At 33.0% G+C, this 21914-nt stretch overlaps 7 protein-coding genes and 2 non-coding genes across 9 annotated transcripts; 6 read left to right on the forward strand and 3 right to left on the reverse strand.

Annotated features, from left to right (window-relative positions):
* Nucleotides 1–32: 32 nt before the first annotated feature.
* ICP55 (aminopeptidase) lies at nucleotides 33–1538 on the forward strand (the record flags this gene model as incomplete). The annotated part of the gene is made up of 1 exon (XM_003667665.1): nucleotides 33–1538. One exon carries the CDS (start codon nucleotides 33–35, stop codon nucleotides 1536–1538), a length of 1506 nt encoding a protein of 501 aa, XP_003667713.1.
* Nucleotides 1539–1900: 362 nt separating this feature from the next.
* On the forward strand, nucleotides 1901–3847 carry MRX1 (Mrx1p; the record flags this gene model as incomplete). Its single annotated transcript, XM_003667666.1, has 1 exon — nucleotides 1901–3847. One exon carries the CDS (start codon nucleotides 1901–1903, stop codon nucleotides 3845–3847), a length of 1947 nt encoding a protein of 648 aa, XP_003667714.1.
* A 407-nt stretch (nucleotides 3848–4254) lies between these two features.
* Nucleotides 4255–4327, forward strand: NDAI0Atrna9A. Its single transcript has one exon. It is a non-coding gene; the product is annotated as a tRNA-Ala (tRNA).
* Nucleotides 4328–6758: 2431 nt separating this feature from the next.
* On the forward strand, nucleotides 6759–6831 carry NDAI0Atrna10A. The gene has a single exon. It is a non-coding gene; the product is annotated as a tRNA-Ala (tRNA).
* A 463-nt stretch (nucleotides 6832–7294) lies between these two features.
* On the forward strand, nucleotides 7295–10111 carry PTP3 (tyrosine protein phosphatase PTP3; the record flags this gene model as incomplete). Its single annotated transcript, XM_003667667.1, has 1 exon — nucleotides 7295–10111. The coding sequence occupies one exon, from the start codon at nucleotides 7295–7297 to the stop codon at nucleotides 10109–10111; it is 2817 nt and encodes a 938-aa protein (XP_003667715.1).
* A 295-nt stretch (nucleotides 10112–10406) lies between these two features.
* Nucleotides 10407–10902, reverse strand: YOS1 (Yos1p; the record flags this gene model as incomplete). Its single annotated transcript, XM_003667668.1, has 3 exons — nucleotides 10407–10462; nucleotides 10591–10698; nucleotides 10812–10902. 3 exons carry the CDS (start codon nucleotides 10900–10902, stop codon nucleotides 10407–10409), a joined length of 255 nt encoding a protein of 84 aa, XP_003667716.1.
* Nucleotides 10903–13383: 2481 nt separating this feature from the next.
* On the reverse strand, nucleotides 13384–15957 carry TRZ1 (tRNase Z; the record flags this gene model as incomplete). Its single annotated transcript, XM_003667669.1, has 1 exon — nucleotides 13384–15957. One exon carries the CDS (start codon nucleotides 15955–15957, stop codon nucleotides 13384–13386), a length of 2574 nt encoding a protein of 857 aa, XP_003667717.1.
* Nucleotides 15958–16570: 613 nt separating this feature from the next.
* Nucleotides 16571–17017, forward strand: DAD2 (Dad2p; the record flags this gene model as incomplete). Its single annotated transcript, XM_003667670.1, has 1 exon — nucleotides 16571–17017. One exon carries the CDS (start codon nucleotides 16571–16573, stop codon nucleotides 17015–17017), a length of 447 nt encoding a protein of 148 aa, XP_003667718.1.
* Nucleotides 17018–17408: 391 nt separating this feature from the next.
* NUP133 (Nup133p) lies at nucleotides 17409–21188 on the reverse strand (the record flags this gene model as incomplete). Its single annotated transcript, XM_003667671.1, has 1 exon — nucleotides 17409–21188. One exon carries the CDS (start codon nucleotides 21186–21188, stop codon nucleotides 17409–17411), a length of 3780 nt encoding a protein of 1259 aa, XP_003667719.1.
* Between the last annotated feature and the right edge of the window lie 726 nt (nucleotides 21189–21914).

Raw genomic sequence — 21914 nt, forward strand, 5'->3', positions numbered from 1 at the left:
AAACGAAAAACATAATAGACAGAGCACTGAAGATGATGCAATCCTTTAAATCATTACGACCATCTTCGATTGCGCCGAGACTAATCCCTTCTCTCATCTCAAAGAGAAATAAATTTACTAGCCGGTTGAGATCTCCAATCCAAGCAGGTCAACCCTTGCATGAAACTCGTCCAAACCTCTTAAAACCAGGTGAATTGACTCCTGGAATCACAGCCCTCGAATACTTCCAGAGAAGGCACGACCTCATGGGGAGGCTACCACTCAATTCGTGTTTAATCTTACAGAGTAACCAAGTAAAGTATGCTTCTGGTGCTGTCTTTTACCCTTTTCAACAAGATAATGATTTTTATTATTTGACGGGTTGGAATGAGCCAGATTCTATAATGATATTGGAAAGAACTCGTAAAGATGAGACTATATTTCATATGATAACACCACCTAAAGACGCATTTGCTGAACAATGGGAAGGTTTCAGAACAGGTGAAAAAGGCGTCAAAGATATATTTAATGCAGATGGGAGTTGCTCAAATTCTATAGCTGAATGGCCTTCGTATCTGGAAAAGATCTTGAAAAGAAATGATACCGTTTACTTTGATAAGCAAATGATCAAGAATTCTAGTCATAACCCTGCTCATCACAAACAAATATGTACTGTGTTGCAGATAAATAATAAGCTAGATCGATTGAAAACTGATGCAAGAGAAATTATTGCGGAGATGAGAAAGATTAAATCAGATGCTGAACTTAGAGTGATGAGAAGAGCTGGCCAAATTTCAGGAAGAAGCTACAATCAAGCTTTCGGTCGAAGATTCCGAAACGAGCGTACTTTACATTCTTTCCTCGAGTATAAGTTCGTATCCGGCGGGTGTGATAAGTCAGCATATATACCGGTAGTAGCATCAGGATCGAACTCATTATGCATTCATTATACCAGTAATAATGATGTGATGTATGATGATGAAATGGTTCTGGTAGATGCATCTGGGGCACTGGGTGGGTATTGTTCTGACATTTCGAGAACATGGCCTGTTAATGGGGAGTTCACTGAACCTCAAAAAGACTTATATTCCGCTGTTTTAAATGTTCAAAGAAAATGTATCCAACTTTGTAAAGCCTCTAATAACTATTCCTTACAGGATATTCATAATAAAAGTATGGAATATATGAAGGAGGAATTGCTTAACTTGGGAATTCCAAATGCGGGAAATTGGGAAGTAGATAAATTATATCCTCATTACATCGGCCATAATTTGGGGCTAGATGTGCATGACGTGCCACAAGTGTCGAGATTTGAGCCATTAAAGCCAGGACAAGTTATTACAATCGAGCCTGGTTTATATATTCCTAATGATACTCAATTTCCAGATTATTTCAGAAATGTTGGCATTAGAATTGAAGATGATATTGCTATTCATGAAAATAGTTTTACTAATTTGACAATAGAAGCAGTAAAGGAACTACCAGACCTGGAATCAGTAATGACTGGTGGGTCTATGACAAAAATGGACGAAGATGTTATCTCTCCATTAGACTTGTAAATATTAGCTAATCACTATTGCTGATTTATATAACCAAAAAGTAAAATTATATTCGATAAGACATTACAACTATACAAGAAGGAAGATCACAGCCTCAATGCCCAATTGGTTATGTTTCCCTCTTTAGTTTTGTATTTATTTTTGGTATATTGAAGCTAAAGTTTGATTTCTTTCTCGAAAGGCGAAAGGAAAATTTAGATAGAGAAAAGTAAATATACCAAACTGAAAGGGAACAATGATAAATAGCATTAGTGGAAAAGATATGGCAAGTAGACAGCAATTAATATCGATAAAAGCAAGGCTTAGGAGATAAATGGAAATATAGAGGTTTTTATATTCTTAACATATAACAAGCTAGGTACATGCTAAAATCAAGGATCCAATGTCAGTCTCGTAAATTCCATGTCTTATCGATAGTGAATTCTCAAATCAAAACTAAGCTTCGACGTTTCGAGGAGCATGGTACTTTGAAAAGGAAGACAGGAAGAGAGCTGCTAAATTACGAGCAGAAGAAACGAAATAAACTGAAAAAATTGCAAAAGACAGCATACCCAAAGGACCAAGCTCTTCATATTCTTCGAAAGAACTATTCTCTTTCTAAAGTAAAAAATCTGGAACCTTTCAGGATAGGGCCCACATCCCAATCGGATTTAAAATTTTTATCCTTAACTAAAGATAAAAGGTTATTATATACTATTCTAGGTGTTAATGGTGAACAGTTACGAGATGCCCATCTGATAAATAATGACGTTAAAAAGTTTCTACAACGTGGGCAAATAGAAAAAGCTATCTTCTTAACTAGGATTGCAAAACATAGAGGATCAGCGGGCATGAATACTATTATGGAATATTATCTACATACTTTGAAACAAGCACAAACAGCATGGGAATTATATAATTGGCGTAAGAAATGGGGTATTCCTTTAAATGAATATTCAAATACCATCTTATTTAAAGGGTTGGCAGAGCAAGAAAACCGAATATCTAGTAAGACTGGGAATTCAATTCTAAAAATTATTGAACAGAAACGGGATAGTGGTGAATTAAATCAAATTGAATTTAATGCAGCTCTTGGGGCATTATCAAATTGTATTGATATCACAAATGTATTCAAACTTTATGAGATGAAAATAGATGGTATTAGACGAGATAGTATCACGTTTCTTTGGATGTTACGTGCATGTTCAAGGGTTAAGGCAGAAAACTTATTCGTAGAATTAATCAATGGTCTACTAAAGAAAATACCACCTCGTGTCATAGACGAGAAATTACTGTTTGAGTTTTGCAAGGCTTTACATTCCAAGAAAGAATTTAAAGATATAAAAAAGTCAACATTATATGCACTCAATGAATATTTCGAGTTACCAGAGGAGCTTGTTATTAAAAGGAAGCCGAGTGAGATGATTAAACTACAACCCTTGTCTCACTGGAATATTGCTGAACGCTATCCACTAAACAGGCACGTTGTGGGTTTATTTGTAGAGGCGTGTATGGAACAAAAAGAATACAGGATGATCATCAATTGGTGGCTACAGTTGATATCTGGTCCAAATGAAAATAGAAATAAGCTACTTGATCTTCCAATTATCCACATTGTCATGGAAGCACTTATCCAAGGACATCCAACTACTTGTGCCAATGAGTGTTTGCAAGCGTTTGAGATCGTTAAAATGTTACCTTCTATTCCGGCATCTAGACACACTCTAAAGCTAATGTATAAATCTTTTGAGAAACAGGCAATAAGGTCATACACAAACAAGGAAGAAGAAAGAGCCAACGAACTTCTTAAGTTGTGCCAGGGGTTTATTACTAATTCAGAGGCTCGATACTCTGAGAAGTTCAAGGGAAAAGTTTACCCCAAGCAGGTATGGCAATATTTATTCCCAATTATACGGAACGTCAATGTCTACGGCCTACTTACGAAACAGAATACAATGGCAATTCTAACAGAGTTTCTGAAAACCCTAATTATAGGCGACTTTACGCAGTATGATGATACGGAAAAGATAAAGTCTAAACAAAAGTTCCTGTACCTAGAGGCTAGCAGATTTATTTTTGCTATTTTTGGTGGAATTAAAATTCCTGATTATAACTCTGAAAAACAAGCTTATACCAAAGAAGAAAACGATCTCTTTCAATTGAGACGACTTTTATTAAAATTGAGGGCTACGCTGTTAGAATTTGTTGAACACTTAGAGAAAGAGAACATAACTAGTTCTCATTCAAGAGAAGTTGCCAATAAGTTATCTCATAGAATAGACGACTTAGCACGCACTATTTATACTAAACTTGTAGCATCTAAGGCCTAAAGAACACCAACCAATCCTGTAAATAATATGCTACCAAGAGATTTCCTTCACCTTTGATAAACATGATACTTTTCTCCGAATACTTTAATATCATTTATATATATTCTACGTAAAACAATATATATACTAGAAGAATATTAAATTGTGATAATTTTACTTTACTTCTTTGGACATAATATTGATGTTATCGTCAGAGTACGATTTACTAGAGCTTCCTTCTAAACTTGTGATTGCAAAGTTATTAAAATATAAGCAAGCTAACGTTCATTGTGTAAGCTACAAATCTTATATCAATGGATTAGCGACAAATCGTTCACCTATTCTAGAGTCGTTTAAGCTATTTTCATGTTAACAACGGTTTCATGTTAACAAGGTATTCTAATGATCTCATAAATTTCAGATTATTTGGGCACATGGCGCAGTTGGTAGCGCGCTTCCCTTGCAAGGAAGAGGTCATCGGTTCGATTCCGGTTGCGTCCATTCACAATTGATTTTTTTGGTGACAAACCCCCTGATAATACAATGTATGTAACGAAGTGCCTTGCTGTTCTTGTGGGATTAAACAGTTACTGAACATTCTTGTCTTTCCTTTTCAATTTATTTTATTGACTTAATATAAAGAAATACTTGAAAATCAGACCGGTAATTCAAACAGTTCGCTTTTATATTATTAAGCAGAACCATGCTTTGAAAATTTGTTGGGATATTTGAAAGTTCTTAATAAAAGGTAACGGTTTAACATAGCCCAGATCTTCCTAAGCGGTTAAAAATGAATACCCGAGGAAGATGCTGCTTGTTCTATCCCCTGTCCGATAAGGAATCCAATAATTATCCTCCCAGCAAATAATCTAAGGCTACATCTCGTTACCTCAATCTCTTCCTTTCTATTTTCAATGAAGGTGTATCAATTGGCTTCTGCTTCAAAGACTGTAGGTAATCTACCTACGATAAAGTAATAGTATTACTAGGTATCAGAATAGCCGAAGCACTTTGTTTCCTGTTCCTCAAACATTAATATAGCCAACTAATATAGAGGAAGACCAGGTTTATAATTTTAATTATCATTTAAATTAAAACCTACAATTAGAACACAGGAATATAATATATTACTAGAATATTAATATACCTGGACTCATTTGTCAAGAACTTTCCTTGAAGGAAAAATCCTCGTTTAGCCTTATTGAATATATATAAAACTTAAGTGACCTAAAATAAAACTACAGCCGAAAAAATAAGTCAGGGAAAGACTGAAGATTGTAGCGACAGATGATGTTAACCACCGAGTATTTGACAAAAGTGAACTGGTTCTGAGATGCAGACAGAAAAAGATGAAGCACGATGCATTGGAATGTCCTTTCCTAATTTTCGATGTATTTGACAAGAATGCTTACAAATTAATTGCTCCTAATTGTACTCAAAAAAAGATACTTCTAATAGCACGAAACTAAAAGGAGGATATTAATTTACTCTCGTTACACTTCATAATTAACACAATCTTAATCTAGATTGGAATCTTTCACGTATACTAATACAGGATTAACAGGAACTGCTGATTCCGAACGGTAACCAGTAATTAAGTAAGAACACAAACATTAAAATCACAACAACGTGACCATGAATTAATAAACTCGCAACAATTACACTGAAGACACAGCCAGTCTCAGCATCATATATTTAATAAATTCGTGTACGTAGTAGCGGTGTTGGTGACTGCTCGACAATATTCTAGATAAAGGTACTATTAATATTCTATGGTAAAGGATTAGACATCCAGCTTGGTACAACGTATTCTATAACAGACACGAACTGAATACCCAAATATGGAAGGAACGCGAGTGAGTAACAGCACGACGCGACGCGATTGATGAACACCAAACTAGTCAATCAATTCATATACCAACGATAAAATTATGATCTCGTATTATCTATTCCACCATCGACAAGAATATAAATAGCCCCATAACTCGAAGTATCGATTTCTCTTTCTCCTGTTATTATTTTTATATTATTATTTTTTACATACATTTTATTTGCTATTTATTTTTAATAAAAACCGAACTCTTTTACATACATTAAAACGAGGATATTAAATTACTCTTATAATACTTCATATTTAGCAACTAATCTTAATCTACAATGGAATCTTACAACTATAATATAACAGGACTAACTGGAAACGCTGCTTCCGAGCGTAGCTCAACTTGGCTGATAACTAACGACTCATAATTCCGTGACAGTATTTACTCAATTAATAATAAAATAAACATACTTCCTTGTGACACCTGGAGATAAAGTCAATACTTCGTTATACTGATCGGATATCCTTCAAAAGGATGTAGTAAAATGAACTTTGAAGATTGGACTTTACTATCCGTGAATGAGGTCACGGATACTAGGCATCCTTTGCCGACACCGCGGATATTAGATATCCGTGATAGAGGTCGCGGATGGTATATCGTCAGATCAAAGAGGGTCCATAGTCTGTGTTTAGTTAGACTAACAAGAAGTAGAATCGAGATCTTCAGTACGGAATTATCCTATTAGATAGCGTAATCCTGCAGGGTGTGTACGAGCTCTGAGAGAGTCGTAACAACTGCGTCAAGTATTAGATACTTTCTGAAACAAGGGGTTGCGTCAAAGTCTTGAGAAGATCCAAGATCCTTCTAGGGGATATATATAAGAGGCAAGGATATCTTATATCCTGCATATGTAGTTTATGTAATAACATAGAACTATGTAACGAACGAACGACGAAGGAACTAAGTAATTAAGTACTTTAATAAACACATTCAAACCTTTCAACAACGACAACAAAATGAACAACAATCAAGATATTCACAACAATTTGTCTGACGACGTAGTCATGTCTGATGATGTCCCCAACGCCTTTACTACAAAGGAAGAAAATTATGGGCACATGGCGCAGTTGGTAGCGCGCTTCCCTTGCAAGGAAGAGGTCATCGGTTCGATTCCGGTTGCGTCCAATTAAAATTTAATTTTTTTCTGGTTTTTCTTCGAGAATGTTTTTTACATATACTCCAATTGCTCGGGGATTTTTACTGGGAGGGCAATTCTTCGAGAGAAACGGCTGGAGGGAGAGAAATTACGTATTTCAAGAAAAAAAATTAGTTTACATAAACAAAATACGTAACTACGCTTACGGTACGATGGATGAAGTAAGAAAAACGAAGGATTTTTTTTATCGTTTCAGCTTCTTCAGTTGCCAGCAACAGCCTTGTTCAAGGAAATACCTTGCATTCACTAATAGTCGTTTAACCACTGCTGTAGTTTCTTTGTTCAAAAGGAAGGTAGAAATAACATTATCGTATTTACAAGACGGTCTTTCTCAAGGTTACATATATTCTCGTCTTCGGAACCAAAGATTTATTTTGACAGGAAATTACATAAGCAAATAGGAAAAGATCTCCAGAATAATCGAGTTGTAAGATGTCATTCTCTTCCGATAATGGCTTTATGAATTCTGCCTTTTCTACATCCGATGGAAGTTTTACGTCAGAGGAAATGGAAAGTGACGTCAAAACATTGCCAATATTCCCAAACTCACCTTTAGACACAAAAATAAATACAAGTATATTTGCAAGTCCCTCTAATACATACCCTTCGCCCACAAGGACTTCGCCCCTTAGTCAGGGACAGTCTAATCAAACTCCATCTTTAGCAGCATCTACACATCAGATCTTTAAATCTAAAGAGAAAATGATTTCAAAACCAAAAAACTGTACATTAATTACAGCAGTGGAGGCAGGAAAAATCATTGAGTCAACTACAATACAGGATGAGTTATTAATTTTGGACCTACGGCCATTTACAGATTATTCTAAGTCATGTATTAGGAGTGCCATCCATATTTGTTTACCTTCAACTCTCTTAAGAAGAAAGAACTTTACTCTTGATAAATTGATCGAAAACCTAACCCCACTGGAGCAGAATGTATTAAGCGAGAAATGTGCGAAGAACAATTTGAAAATTATACTATATGATAATGTTGCAAACCAAAGAGATGATTCAATATCAACGGCATGTAATGGGATTATCATAAAGCTTTCAAATTACCAAGAAGCAAATAATATTAAATATAACATTTCAATTCTGGCCTCCGGGTTCCGCCAATTCGAACTTTTGTTTCCAGGATTAGTTAGCTTCAATATTTTACCAATAGATCACCAAGCAAGTGTTAAACACGCCGAAATGAACCTCAGCTTACAAATGCCTAACTCAAAGAATACCGGCCCAAACATATCCCGCCCTTCTGCATGCATTAGTTCAAAGGATCCGAATGCAGGTATGAATAATTATGGTTCTCCCGTATCATCATCATCTCCACTCTCTGCACTTTTCAAATTTCAACTACCTCCTCCACCTGCCACTCCAAGTACTTTATTCAAATTCGCTCAAAACGAAGAAGTCATGAACTTAGAATCATATCTCAGTGCTGTCAATATTAAGGAAGAACACGAACGTCTACAATCACAAAAGAATGATTACAATATTCCTTTAGATACGTTTGAATTTCCTAAACGATCATACCCAACAACTTCTAATTCAATACATGCTTCACCATCTACAGTAAGAGCAAGATCTACATTAGATAAATATAAAGATAAATTGGCAGTTCAAATAAAGTTCGAAGAATTTTTAAATGAATTTAGAGAGCATACTAGTAACGAAGATTTTGACCAAATAGTACCCAAATGGTATCAAAATTTAATGCAAAGACGTAAAATCCAATTCATCTCACAATATCAAAAATTAGATCTTTTAGAGAGAAGAAGATTAAATAATTCGTTATCTAGTCGGAAAAAGAACAGAAAATTTATGATTAATTATGAAGGGGCCCATAATGGAAATTTAACTACTTCTTCATCAAGTAGTACAAGTGAGGTCACTGAAAAGGACTTCGTTTTTACGAAGCCTTCTTCCGGAAATTACTTTACCAATGAAGAAACAGCACCATTACCGAAAAGATCGTATTCTCAACCAAATTGTGGGGTATTGAATAAAGAAAAATGGCTTTGCACTATAGATTCCGATGAAGATTCCGATGATGATAAAGTTGAGATATCCTCTGGTTTAGAACTAGGCTTTAAAAATAGATATAAAGATATATTTCCCTATGAACATTCAAGAGTAGTTTTGAAAAAGAGATCTGTATCTTCAATATCGGCAATGTTCTCCTCAAAATCAACGAACTCATCTCCATTACCCTTCACGTCTGCTACTAGGAAAAAGAATAACACAATTGATGCTACAGACCAGGACACGAGCGATGAAAATACAGACATATCAGAAAATTATATCAATGCTAACTACTTAAAGCTACCGGAACTTGCTCTACGTCATGAACTATTGTCAGAATATGGTAATAAGAATTCTGAGGTGCAATTTCCAGAAAATGTGCAATATATCGCCACACAAGCACCAATGCAATCAACGATCGATGATTTCTTCACTTGTATACTGAACAATAATGTCCCATTGATTATATCATTAACGAATGATATTGAAAGCGGTGTTGAAAAATGTTTCAGATATTGGAAAGATGCAAAATACAATGACGTTGAAATAGAATTGTTAGAAGAAGTAGACGTATCTTCAGCAATGAAACCTGATGATGTTGCTGCCAAAGACATGTATACTTTCGATGATGATGGTGGTGTAATATTGAGAAGAATTCGAATTATATACAATATTGATCAATCCTTCGAAACGCTCCAATTACAAATTAAAGACTGGCCTGATTTAGGCACCTTAAATCCATTAGCTATCCTCAAATCACTATTCTTGAAACATGCAATCCTTAACCGATTAATTGAAAACAATATCTCTTCAAAAGATCAAGATGATATGCTGGAAAATAAATTATTAACTATATTGGTTCATTGCTCAGCTGGTTGTGGTAGGACAGGTACCTGGTGTACAATTGACTCCATAATGACTAATTTAGAGAAATTCGATTTATTACAAAATGACTGTGACTTGACAAATGGGAAGCTGTTTGATCCCATCTCATGGACTATAAATACATTTAGAAAACAAAGAATATCAATGGTTCAAAATATAAATCAGTTCCTAAGTATTTATGATTGTTTACTTTGCTTTTTCAAGTTGAAATTCAACGATACTAGACCAAGGACTCATGGCGAGGAGTCGTTTAGCAGCATAGTGTCTCAAGCAGCCAAGCTAGATATTGTATCAAGATTTGTTAACAGTAAGAGAACGGAAGTACGACCTTTATTTGCATGAAAGGGTAGATTGTGTCCGAACAAAAGGGATAAATTTAACATATGTCCCATATATCATATTGAATTCAATTGAAAATGTATATATTCATTATGAGTGGTGTTATATATGTAATATATATATACTGATAATATTTTAGTGACTTTTTGGAAGAAATATGCATCACCTAGTTTCAGTATTCATGAATATTTTATGCTGCCTAATTAGAGAACGCGTTTGTAAGATTGCGACACCAAGTCCGCCAATGTCAATCTTTCCATGCTGAGACTAACTATTTACGATCCAGATGGATCAATAATTAACCTAGTAACAACTCATAAATAATCACGAGAATATTGATACCAATCAAAGGAACTATTATTTTGCGTGTAAAAATAACCAGAAAAAGTATTGTTAGTAAATTTAGTCACCCGAATCGTCATTATCTATAGAGACTTTAGTCTATTGTAATGTCATAATAAAAAATATCTTCAGTTACATACTTCTCAACAATGTTTGGACGGCACCAATAAGCTGTATGACTTTCGATTTCGTTGTATCGCCTTCTTGTCCAAATACTGGTTGATCGTTGCTACTTCTCCCCAGACCGACTGAAATAATAACATAATAGGAATGTGAATTGGACGTCATCATTCATGTAAATAGCCAGTTAGTATTGTGTTCATTTAAGTTAAATCATAAAAATGAATAACAAATAACATACTCCTTCTGAGAAACCTCTCTTCACTTAGTACAGCAACTGCATTGATCAACAATAGGATAACATAAAATAACCTTCCTAATCCAAATATCATTTCTTAGATTTCACTTTTATGTATATGTTCACTTCTGTAGCTTAACTTCGACGTTAATATTTGTGATATGAGTTAACCCACTAGTTTTGTTATATCTTTGCTCTTTTGTTTTGACGATTTCAGTTCATCTTTAAATTCATATCTGAGGAAGGCATGTATTATCCATTAAGTTTATAGAAATGTACAGCGGCATGTGGCAAATTATAAGCTGGAGGGATAGATAAACAAACGGAGAATGAAGCCCACCAAAGAAATGATCTAGGTAGCCTTTTGAACACCTTCCTTGGAACCATTGCACAAATACTACGAAATACTAACACCAAATATCCGGACTTCAGATCAAGAAGTAATATCATTTCAGTGTTTGTACGGTCTGGAGTGTCGAGCTATCTAATGTTGATTTTGGAATATGTTCAAGCTATAAATAAACCCTCTGATGAATAATAATGACCTTAATAATTAAAATTGTTTTTATGACACAGAATGTAATGAATTACACTTGAAAAAGATACATATTGATATACATATATTCAAACAGCTAAATTAGAATAGACATGATATTATTATTTGCTTTAAAAATTATAGCAAAAATAGAACCCCTCGAAATGGCGTGATTTCAATTTGTTTAATCAGCGTTACGACGAGCAATCTTCTTAGCTCTTCTCTTACCAGTACCGAAGACCTTCTTGTCTCTGTTCTTCTTTTGCTTTCTTTGTTGTCTGGAAGCCTTTTCGACCTTTTCAGCTAAACCGTATCTAACCAATCTGTAAGTTGGTTCGAATTTCTTAGCATCAGCAACAGAGTTGTAGACTAAACCGAAACCGGTAGATTTGGAACCACCGAATTGAGTTCTGAAACCGAAAACGGAGACAGCATCCTTTTCTAGCCTTGTAGACTTGAGCTAATTTTTCACGTAATTCATCCTTCGAGACGTTAGCTCTGTTTGGGTGTAAAACGTCAACAACGAATTGTTTTCTAGCCAATAATGGGTTGGTGATAACCTTTCTAGTACGGATAGTGACAGAGTCAGACTAACTTGAAAGTACAAATAATAAATGAAAGTTGATTTCATTAATTATAAAAATAGTTGTTAGTGAAACATTCATCGTAGTTTGATATCGGAGTTTTTTATGTAAGAGAAACCTTGGTATATTTGAATATAGTATAATATCAGATCACATATGCTTCTCTTGTTTGATAATGTATCATCTTTGTTCTCATTGCATACGATTTTCTGTTATCGAAGCACTTTTGCGTCTAATTATCAGTTCCTATTTCCATTAATCTATGTACCACCCAATGTTGAAAACTCTTAATGCCTTTTGTTGTTGTTTTGCTTCATAGTCACTATTCATCATATACCATCATGGCTAAATGGATTCTTCATGATATTAATAGTCTGATACTTCCCTCACATTATGGATTATAATAAATGTTCCTCTTTTTCTTGATCATGATATTATTTTCCAGATTTTTGAAGTTTATTTGCCTATTACTTCGTCTCGTATTTACGGTTCAAATACATGGTTTTCTCCTCATATTTTCATTAGTTCAATATACCACATACCATTCTGTTTATTCTATGTTGGTTCCTATGTGTTTTTAATCATTTTTCAACATCTGATATTAAATTTGCATATAGGCTGAAAAATATCTAATTGCATTGGTATTACCCATTGACATTGGGCATTCGTTAGTTTGTCCGAATCTTCCTTACCGGCCGTTACTGGTGCTCCTACATGCTACAGTCTACCGTAAACTGAGGATAGACTAGGGAGGGGGTTCCCTGAAGGACGTCTACATCGTCTAGACAGGACAATTTTTGGCCTCCCTTTACATGGCATGAAAGCTTCGGCCTAGGAGTCCGTTAGTTAGGCGGGAAACTTATTGTCAAAACAGATGTATTTCATATAAAAACAAAAAACAGACACGAAAAGGTATGGGTGCTAGTCCAACAAATCTGAAAGTCCGAAAAAGTGCCATTTCATTCACCACTGAATAAATAGGCAAATAATTCCTCTTATTAACAGATACTACAAAGAATACGTAGGCATAAAGAACAAAGCCTCGGTTCAATTACTTCGTAACTTTATTATATTCTCGTGTATCAAAAAGTCTTTATGCCAGCTTAGAAATAGTCACTGCTATGTAATGACCAAGTGAAAACTTGGATAAGGAATGACGGTAGGGCAGCGAGTTTTCTTGTAGTAACTTGACATAAATCGGCAATACGCGACAATTACGTGCTACACTTGTAATGTCTAAAAAGGTTTCTCGGTATCTCATCTTAACATTTACAACACAAAAGTAGATTGCTCTTTTCCCTGTAGGCCAGTTTTTGTTACTTTTTATTTCCATTGAGAGGAAAGAAAAGGAATGATGCAGTAGTTTTCTATACTTTAAAACGGTAGCTTCAAGCTTTTTTAATAAGTGATATATTTTACGGGATATAAATATGTACAAGTCAGGTTTCATTGAATCTTACATAGTGTCAAGGTCGGTTTCACTCTTATTGTCTTCTTGTTCCTTTTCTTCAATGAAAGCTTTGTTCAGTAATGGGAAGACTGCCTCTTGATCACCGAGCGTTTCATAATCGACAATCATTCCATCAAACGCAAAACAATATTCTTTAGCTTGAACCTTTATGTTATTGCCCATTTGTGGAAGTTTAGGATATCTTTGTGAAAAGTGCGTAAGTATTAACTTCCTTGCATTCATTTCGTTAGATACCTCAATAGCTTCATTAATCGTACAATGTCTCTTTTTAATAGCGTCTTCAATCAATTCATTATCTAAAGTAGCTTCGTGTATCAATAAATCGGAATTATAACCTACACCTTTTGAGAATTTCTCAATATTTGGTCTCGTATCACCAGAATAAGAAACTTTAAAGGTTTTGGAATATGAATCGTTAGGAGAGCTTGAATTCATAAAAAATGTGATGGAATTAGAATATGCCCAATCACAATGTTTAGCTCTACAAGTTTGGAATGACTTAATACGTAATTCTTGATACATCTGCTTAATCATCTGTAGATTTCTATAAGAGCTTGTTTTATCTAATTCTAATTTTCTTCTTTTTGGTGAATGGTTTGGAGATACAGATTGTGCTTTTTCCGCTTTATTCTTCGTAGCTTTTAGATTATCAAATTCATTAATGGTTAGTGTTTTAGTTTCCATCCTAACAAATGAATCGTTTACCAAATGCTCGTTACTAATATAGTTAATCCTTGATAAAATCTCATCATTTTCGAATAGGAGCCATTCATTAACAAATTTATTGTATTGCCATGGTGTTACTAAATAAATCTTGGCATCAGGGTCTGATTTATTATATTTATACCATTCTCTTAATATACTAATGATACCTAGGTGATGATCGGCATGTAAATGACTCAAGTAAATTAATTTCAAATCTTTGAAAATAGTTTGTAATTCCAATTGTGAAAACATTCTACTCAAAGTACCGATTGTGTTTTCACCTGCATCAAAGAGAACACATCTGTTTGTAATCTCAAGATTGTTGTTGACGTAAGGGATCTTTAATAGAGTTGAAATGACATTTCTGTATTTGGATGGTAATGCACTTCCTGTTCCTAATGTTATTGCTTCTACATGTGTAGACTTTTCTGGTGTATTATTGAAATTATTGACATTTATTTGATTTTCAATTACATTTTCATAAGTTGCTGTAGCAGGGAAGTTTAAATTCTTAATATGCTTATCGAATGATTGCTTATATGAAAAATTCAAAATTTTCTGGGAATCATCTCGAACTTGACAATTTAAAGGATTTTCCGGATCTTGTTCACCTTTAGTATACGGTTGAATAACCAATGATTTATTTTGACAATAAATATGAACATTATCAGATGGAATTGACTTTGCAGAAACAGGATCTTCTTCTGATTGAACCATTGACACTCCGTCTGGTATATTTTTATCAAAACATTCGTAAAATTCTTTTGATATAAGTGAATCACTTCTTGGTAGGTTATAGTTATTAATTTGTAAGGCTTTTAATTTCATGGTTGTTAGAGTTGATCCCAAGAAAGTTAAGTTATTACGTGATACTTTAGAATGGGAGACAAAATGTTGTATATTGTTGTTTTGGTTGAATGTCTCTATAAACGAAATAAGCTTAGAGTCAATTGTGACGTCTTCGCCAAGGAAATAGTAAATTGCGCCTAAATCTGTTTGATCGTAACCGTCAAAACAGTCCTTGAAAGATGGAAGGTAATCGTTATGTGGAATATCTAAGATTAATATCTTAGCAAATTGACGCTCCTTTTCTAGAACTTGATCTGCTGTAACAATTGTTCCATTTTCCAAAGATATTGTTTCACCTTTAGTTAACTTCGCAAAGAGGGGACCTTTTGGAACACCTAACTTAATCGCTTCTTCTACTTTAAATTTACCTCTTACAGGGTTGAAAGAAAGTTCATATGATGTAGTGGAAGTTAGTGTTTCTCGCACGTCTTTGAAGTTTTTATTGGGCAATTCTACATTTAGATGAGGATCAGAGGAGGGATCGTATCTGGTGACCGGACCTAACTTAGGAAACATGTTTGAAATTATTGATTGTAACATCGTTCTTTCCTTCGCTGAAAATACTTCTTCAGTATTGGTAGGGGCTGAAATAGTAGTAGGAGATAAGACAATTGACTTAACAGTAATAAACTTATCCTTATAAGATTGGCCATTTGTCAATATATTGGTTTTCAAATTGATACCAAATCTAAAAACGAAATATCTCCAAGTAGACACGATATAATCCACTAAACTACTCCCATAATTCAAGCAAAGATTTGTCTTCCCTTTATCAGCAATTGTAAGGATCATACCTGGTAGACCTCCTAAACATGGCCAGTTCAATTCACCTGTGATGAAAATATTTTCTAATTTTGATATTCTTATTCTGTTCTCTGTGAGTACACGTTGCGCCCCTTCTGGAATTTTGCCAAAAAAATATCTTTCCCCATGATCTGATTGCAACAACAACAAAGGATGTTTTGTATCCGCAGTTGGATGGGTGATTGGTAAGAGTGTGAACATGGTAGATGCTTGTTTTCTCTTAGGTTTCACTTCTTTTATTTCTGATCTTGTTGCAAACTTCTTAGGCTTCTTTGATTTTTTGAAATTGAGGTAGTATTTCTTCGTCGAGTAATAAGATTGTGATGACGATGTTAAAGATGGGTAGTATGGGGCTCGCGATGAAACGTAAAGTAGTTGAGAAGATGACACTAATCTTATAGGTCTACCAAAACCGATGATTTTAGCTGTTAATGACAGTTTTACCAGTTTGATAAAGGGATTTTAGAAATGATTGCAAACAGCCCAATGTGATGTTAGGAACAATCCAAATTGTTAAACGTATCTTTTTTCTTACCTACGTCAGATTTACTATTGAAATTTCTTACTTTAGTAATATTTGGTTAAGATATATATGAAATAATTTTCTAATATGTCAATATTGAAAATCTAAAAAGGCCCATCGCGAAATTCTAAATAGAGTACGTAAGTGGAATCTACGTAGATAGACTTTAGAATAATATTATATCAACAAGGCAAACAAAACCATCAAATCAATCTATTGTCTTATAGTAGAAAGGTAAAAAATCGATAGAAGAGGAACCAATAAAGGAAAATTATAAAGAGGGAAAAAACAATGGAAAATACAGAGTTATTAATATCGAAACAACGAGAATTAGAAGCGTTAAAGAAGATAACGACGTTGACAGATAACATGAAAATACAATTGGATGAACTCTCGATACAGGTATCCAAGTTAGAGCACAATGCCTCGGTAGTGGGTGATGTAACTTCTATTTGGGATTCTGTGCTTAAATCTATATCACAAGCAAGTTTAGGACTTTTACAATACTCAGAGAACGATTATGAAGTTGGTGTATGGAATAATAATAATGAATCTCGAGACGATATCTATAATGAAGATAAGAAGACAGGTATACCCTTGCCAGAGACATTGGTTAGAATAAGGGCAACAACAGAAGATGAGGATCTTACGCAGAATGAGCCTAATGAAGGATCGGAAGCAAAGGCAGAAGCAGAAGCAGAAGCACATCGTTCAAGTGAGGATAGTCTAGAGAAATAAAGTTAAAGAAGAAATAGTGAAGAAAATCTTGATTTATTGTCTGTCACGACATGAAAAAAATCAATACCGTTAAAGTTCCTTGATAATTTATTGTAAATATACAAAATCATTTAATAGATATAAATATATATATATATGTATGCGTGATGCCCTTTTTAATGATATTCAATAGAATTACTTTCATAATTTATTGTACATTTATTTCCCGCTTCGTCATTAGTCAATGCAATAATCGTTTGTAATAGTTCGTTCAGTTGCGGTATTGAATTCAGCGAGAAAATTTCTTCGTTTTTGAAATTATTGATTTTTTCAATGTCAGCATCAGAATTACGATATACATGTGCTGTATATTCTTGAGATGTTTCAATATTAATTGTGTTTATTATCGTTGTTAAATGTGGTGGATTGATATTTTTATTATAATATAATTCATCTTCAAAATATTTTTGTAATAAATGATAAATGGCGATATTATCAAAATTCCTTTTTCTTCACTTTGTATGAACTCATCTACTGAATTTAATAAGATACATCTTCTCCAAAGCATGGATTCTAAGATTGTTTTACTTTCAAAATCGACATAATAAACAGCAGAACTGAAAGCCAATAATCTCATTCCGAAATAAATTGATTGCCAACTATTTAACATACTGTACATTTCAATTAATTCGTTGAATTCAATTGTCTTATTGTCATTTTGTAAAATTGAGAGTAATTTTTGGAAGTATGGTTTATTTAATTCAGTATTAATGAATTTATCGTTTAATTTATAACGATTTGTCTTTATACCATCTATTATATCTTTCATACCATCAATTAAATCCAATTTATTTTGTATTTCATTTAAAGTTTCCATATTTTCATTGTGTACATGATTGTTATTATTATTATTATTATTATTATTATTATAATTCAGTTCATCAATTTCAATTGAATCATCGTTTGAAGCATCTACCATCCCACTTAATTTAGCAATGTTTAAATGTAACGTATTAGTGTCTAGTAATTCATTTGGTTTAGAAATGGTATTCAAAGTAACCATAGCATCCTTATAATTATTAGTTAATACATCATGAATCCATGAAACGTTACCAAACTTGTTATCCTTTTTCATCTGGTAGAAAAATTGTTGTAGGTAATCTTTATAAGAAGTCAAGAACAATTGAGCTTCCTCTGTGTGTGTGTTAGTTAATGGAGAACTATATAATGTTTCCAATTCTCTATTATTAATTAAATATAAAAATAAAGTCTTAGCGAATGGGTATGCGAATTTAGTCAAATATTTCATATACAACTGATCGATGTCTAAAATTTTGGTCTTTGATGATGATAAAGTTTCAATTAATGATTCTAAATCTGTATAATATTCAGTAATCTTTAGTGATTCAATATTTTCGTTCAATTGACAAAGGATATGATTCCAGTTTAAATGATTAGAGGAATATATTTCATTTAATTCGAATACCTTTTCTAAAGTTATTCTTTCTGTTGGATCAATCATTACCCAATTTTTCAATTTATTAAATGTATAATATAACGTTTTCACTAAGGATAAACTCAAATCTTTCAAATTTTCTTCTTGTTGTTGTTGTTCTTGCTGTAGGTCTGTATATTCAGCATCGTATGAAAATTTCAAGTTGAACAAGATTTCATTAATACTTTTCAATAATTTGATATTAATGAACCATGGTAATGGTAATATTGATTGGTCATTATTAGAATCCATATTAAATTGAGTTAATTTAACTTCATTCTCTCCTTCTTCTAATACTGAATGATAAATGGTGGTGATTAGAAGATTAGCGATACTTGAATTATTCATGAAATTTTGTTCTTGCTTTTGTTGTACTTGTTGAGTGGCGAAAAGTAAAGCGTAGATAAAATTAATGAAAATTTTTGGGAATTGATCTATTTTATTTATTAATAAATTGTATTCATTTTCATTTTGTGAGTTTAAATATTTGATCCATTGTTGTTGAAGGTATTTTCTATTCTTGTCATCTTGATATAAGAATTTCATTAAATGAAGAGAACAATTTAAAGTTTCGTAATTTGATATTAGTGTAAATTTAACCTTTTGGGAAATTTTATCATTAAAGTTAATTTGTGTAAAGTCTAATAAATTTTTATAATAATTCAATCTTATTTGCAGATTTAATAATAAGAATCTATTATTATTATTATTATTATTATCTTGTTGTTGAGTGTCAAGCGACGAATAAGATGATGATGACGACGTTGGTATAAATTTGTTATCTTGAGGGAATAAGATTTCATTCATTGAAGTTAACAAATCTGATTCAATTGATTCAATATTATCTTTAGAGGTGTTAATAGTTATATCATTTGGTAAATTGAATTGAATTGTATCAATTGAATTTGAATTCGTGAAATAAATAGCTTGATCAATATGTGACTTAATAAAGCTAATATTATCATTTATTGCTTCTATATTTTCTTCTTTCAAATGAATTTTAATGATACCGAATTTCTTAGTTAAAACGTATAAATCTTTCCCATTATTATCCAAAGATGGGACCCCCCAGATATTAATATTTTGATCATTTAAACTAATTATATCTTCCCATTTTCTTTTCAAAGTGAATGATGGATCTAATTTTGAACTTATTTGTGTTAATACTATAGCATTTGGGAAAGATATCATGATAGATATGACATTATTATTATTATTATTATTATTATTATTATTTGCGGTTTCATTTTGGTTGGAATATATATTTTTGGGAAATTTATATTTGAAATCTTCTGATAATGTTGAAGTATAAGTGTTTAATCTATAAGTGGAAAAAATCGTTACTTCATTTGTAATTATGTTGATAATAATGGTGGATAAGATATAATAGGTTTCATTTGTTTCATAGTTATAGATAGACGATAATAACATTTGAACCATTGTATTGGTGTTATTGTCATCACTCGTGATGTTAATTGGATGAGAATCTAAAATTCTTAAAGTTCCGTTAGCGAATGGATATAAATCTTGCAATGAATTTAAAATATCATCATAAATATTTACATCGACAATTTTGATTGAGTGTAATGATAAACTATTTTGTAATTTCCATGATTGGAAGTGGCCCATTGAAGTAGTCATATAGAATAATCTTTCACCTCTACCTAATATTGGACCATTTTTCAAAGAGACTATATTATTTGTCAAATTTCTATTCAATGAAAAATTTAAGAGAGATTTTGGTAAGATATGAGATAGAATAAAATTTGTCTTACTACGAAAATTTTGATGATATAATTTTTGTTTTATTTTCAAATTTGATTTACCCATTGAATCTCTTAAAGTGATGAAGAAAACATTATTTAAAGAAGTGGATATGATTATACCTGAAGGTTCAGTATTTAAGATCAATTTTATTTTTTCATTTTCTGATTTATTTAATCCCAATTTGATAGACTGATATAATGATAAAGATGATTTCAAGTTATTTGATAATTTCAAGTTATCAATTGATTCAATATCTTGATAATATGTTAATATATCATTGGAAGGATAATAGATGAGTATTCCCGAGTTAATATCGTTATTATTTACGAAAGATTGTGTCGATGGATCAATGGTTATAGGCCATGTCAATTGACATATTGGAAAACAATTGTCTGTTTGTTGATCGACATTATTAGTTGTTGTATCATCATAATTATCATGTAAGGAAATTTTCGTTATGTGGTTGTTTTCCTCATCTGATGAAAATCCGTTAGCATATGACTGTTGTTGATGATTTGATGGTAAAGTCCATATAAAAAGGGTTTTATTATCGTTTATTAAAACCTTGTTAGAACCCGGGGATGTTTGTGTATCGATGGTGGCATTTACCATGGAAGGAGATTGCTGTTGCTGTTGATCTATTTGATCGAATATATTTGGTACAGGTAATCTTTCAACCAAATATCTTTCATTTTCAGTAAGAGTAAGAGTAAGAGTAGCTGCACCATGCTTAGAAGCAACAATATCCTGCTGTGGTAATCCTGTGTATGGTTCTTGAGAGGCTGAGGCTGAGGCTGAGGTGGATGCGGATGCAGATGCAGATGCTGACGAGACAATCTCAATGTCATCTGTGAAGGAAGTACCAGCTTGAGAATCCCGTTCTTGCAATTGTAATTCCGGTCTCAATTGGAAGAATGGTTGAGAAGACATAATGAGAAGATAGAATCCACTTATTATTGATCTATATCACTGTATGAATGTTTCTGAGAAGCAGTCTTATCCGGGTGCTCATCAGGTATTGTACTTACTACACTTAATTAAGTTACTAGTTCTATAAAGAAGATGTTTACTTCTCAAACTCGAGATTTTTTGCCTTCCATAAATCTGTCTTTGACCCCCACCCAGACATCTCATCCCAACCCAACCCAGACCGGGTAACATGCACACCCTTTATATACATTACACATAATATAATATAATATATCTATACCATACTATACTATACCATACTATACTATACTATACTGTGCTGTGCTGTGCTGTGCTGATTTGTCACTAGAGCCATCTGGGGTTGTCATTGTTTGTGTTCCTGGGAGTTATTAGTGTGATCTTGAGCGTTAGAGTTGTTATTGCTCATATTGTTGTTCTTGTATTAGTTATTTAATAGTGTATACATTTGATCCATTATATGTATTCGTCGTTATTCCATTTCTATATACCACACAGCGGTCAAATTGAAGGTGGTTAATACAAGTCGTATATATTCACTCACATACTGTATATTATACCATAATATAATATACTGTCCCAGTTAGCATCACATACCACACACACCACAGTTGGTGGCAGATATTCAATCACCTAGCGAACAACAACATAAGTGTTTACCACGTGTATATATAAATAAGTAGCGATGTTATCTTTAGTTAATAATTT

The sequence above is a fragment of the Naumovozyma dairenensis genome, chromosome 1, assembly GCF_000227115.2.
Source record: "Naumovozyma dairenensis CBS 421 chromosome 1, complete genome".
NCBI classification, from domain to species: Eukaryota; Fungi; Ascomycota; class Saccharomycetes; order Saccharomycetales; family Saccharomycetaceae; genus Naumovozyma; species Naumovozyma dairenensis.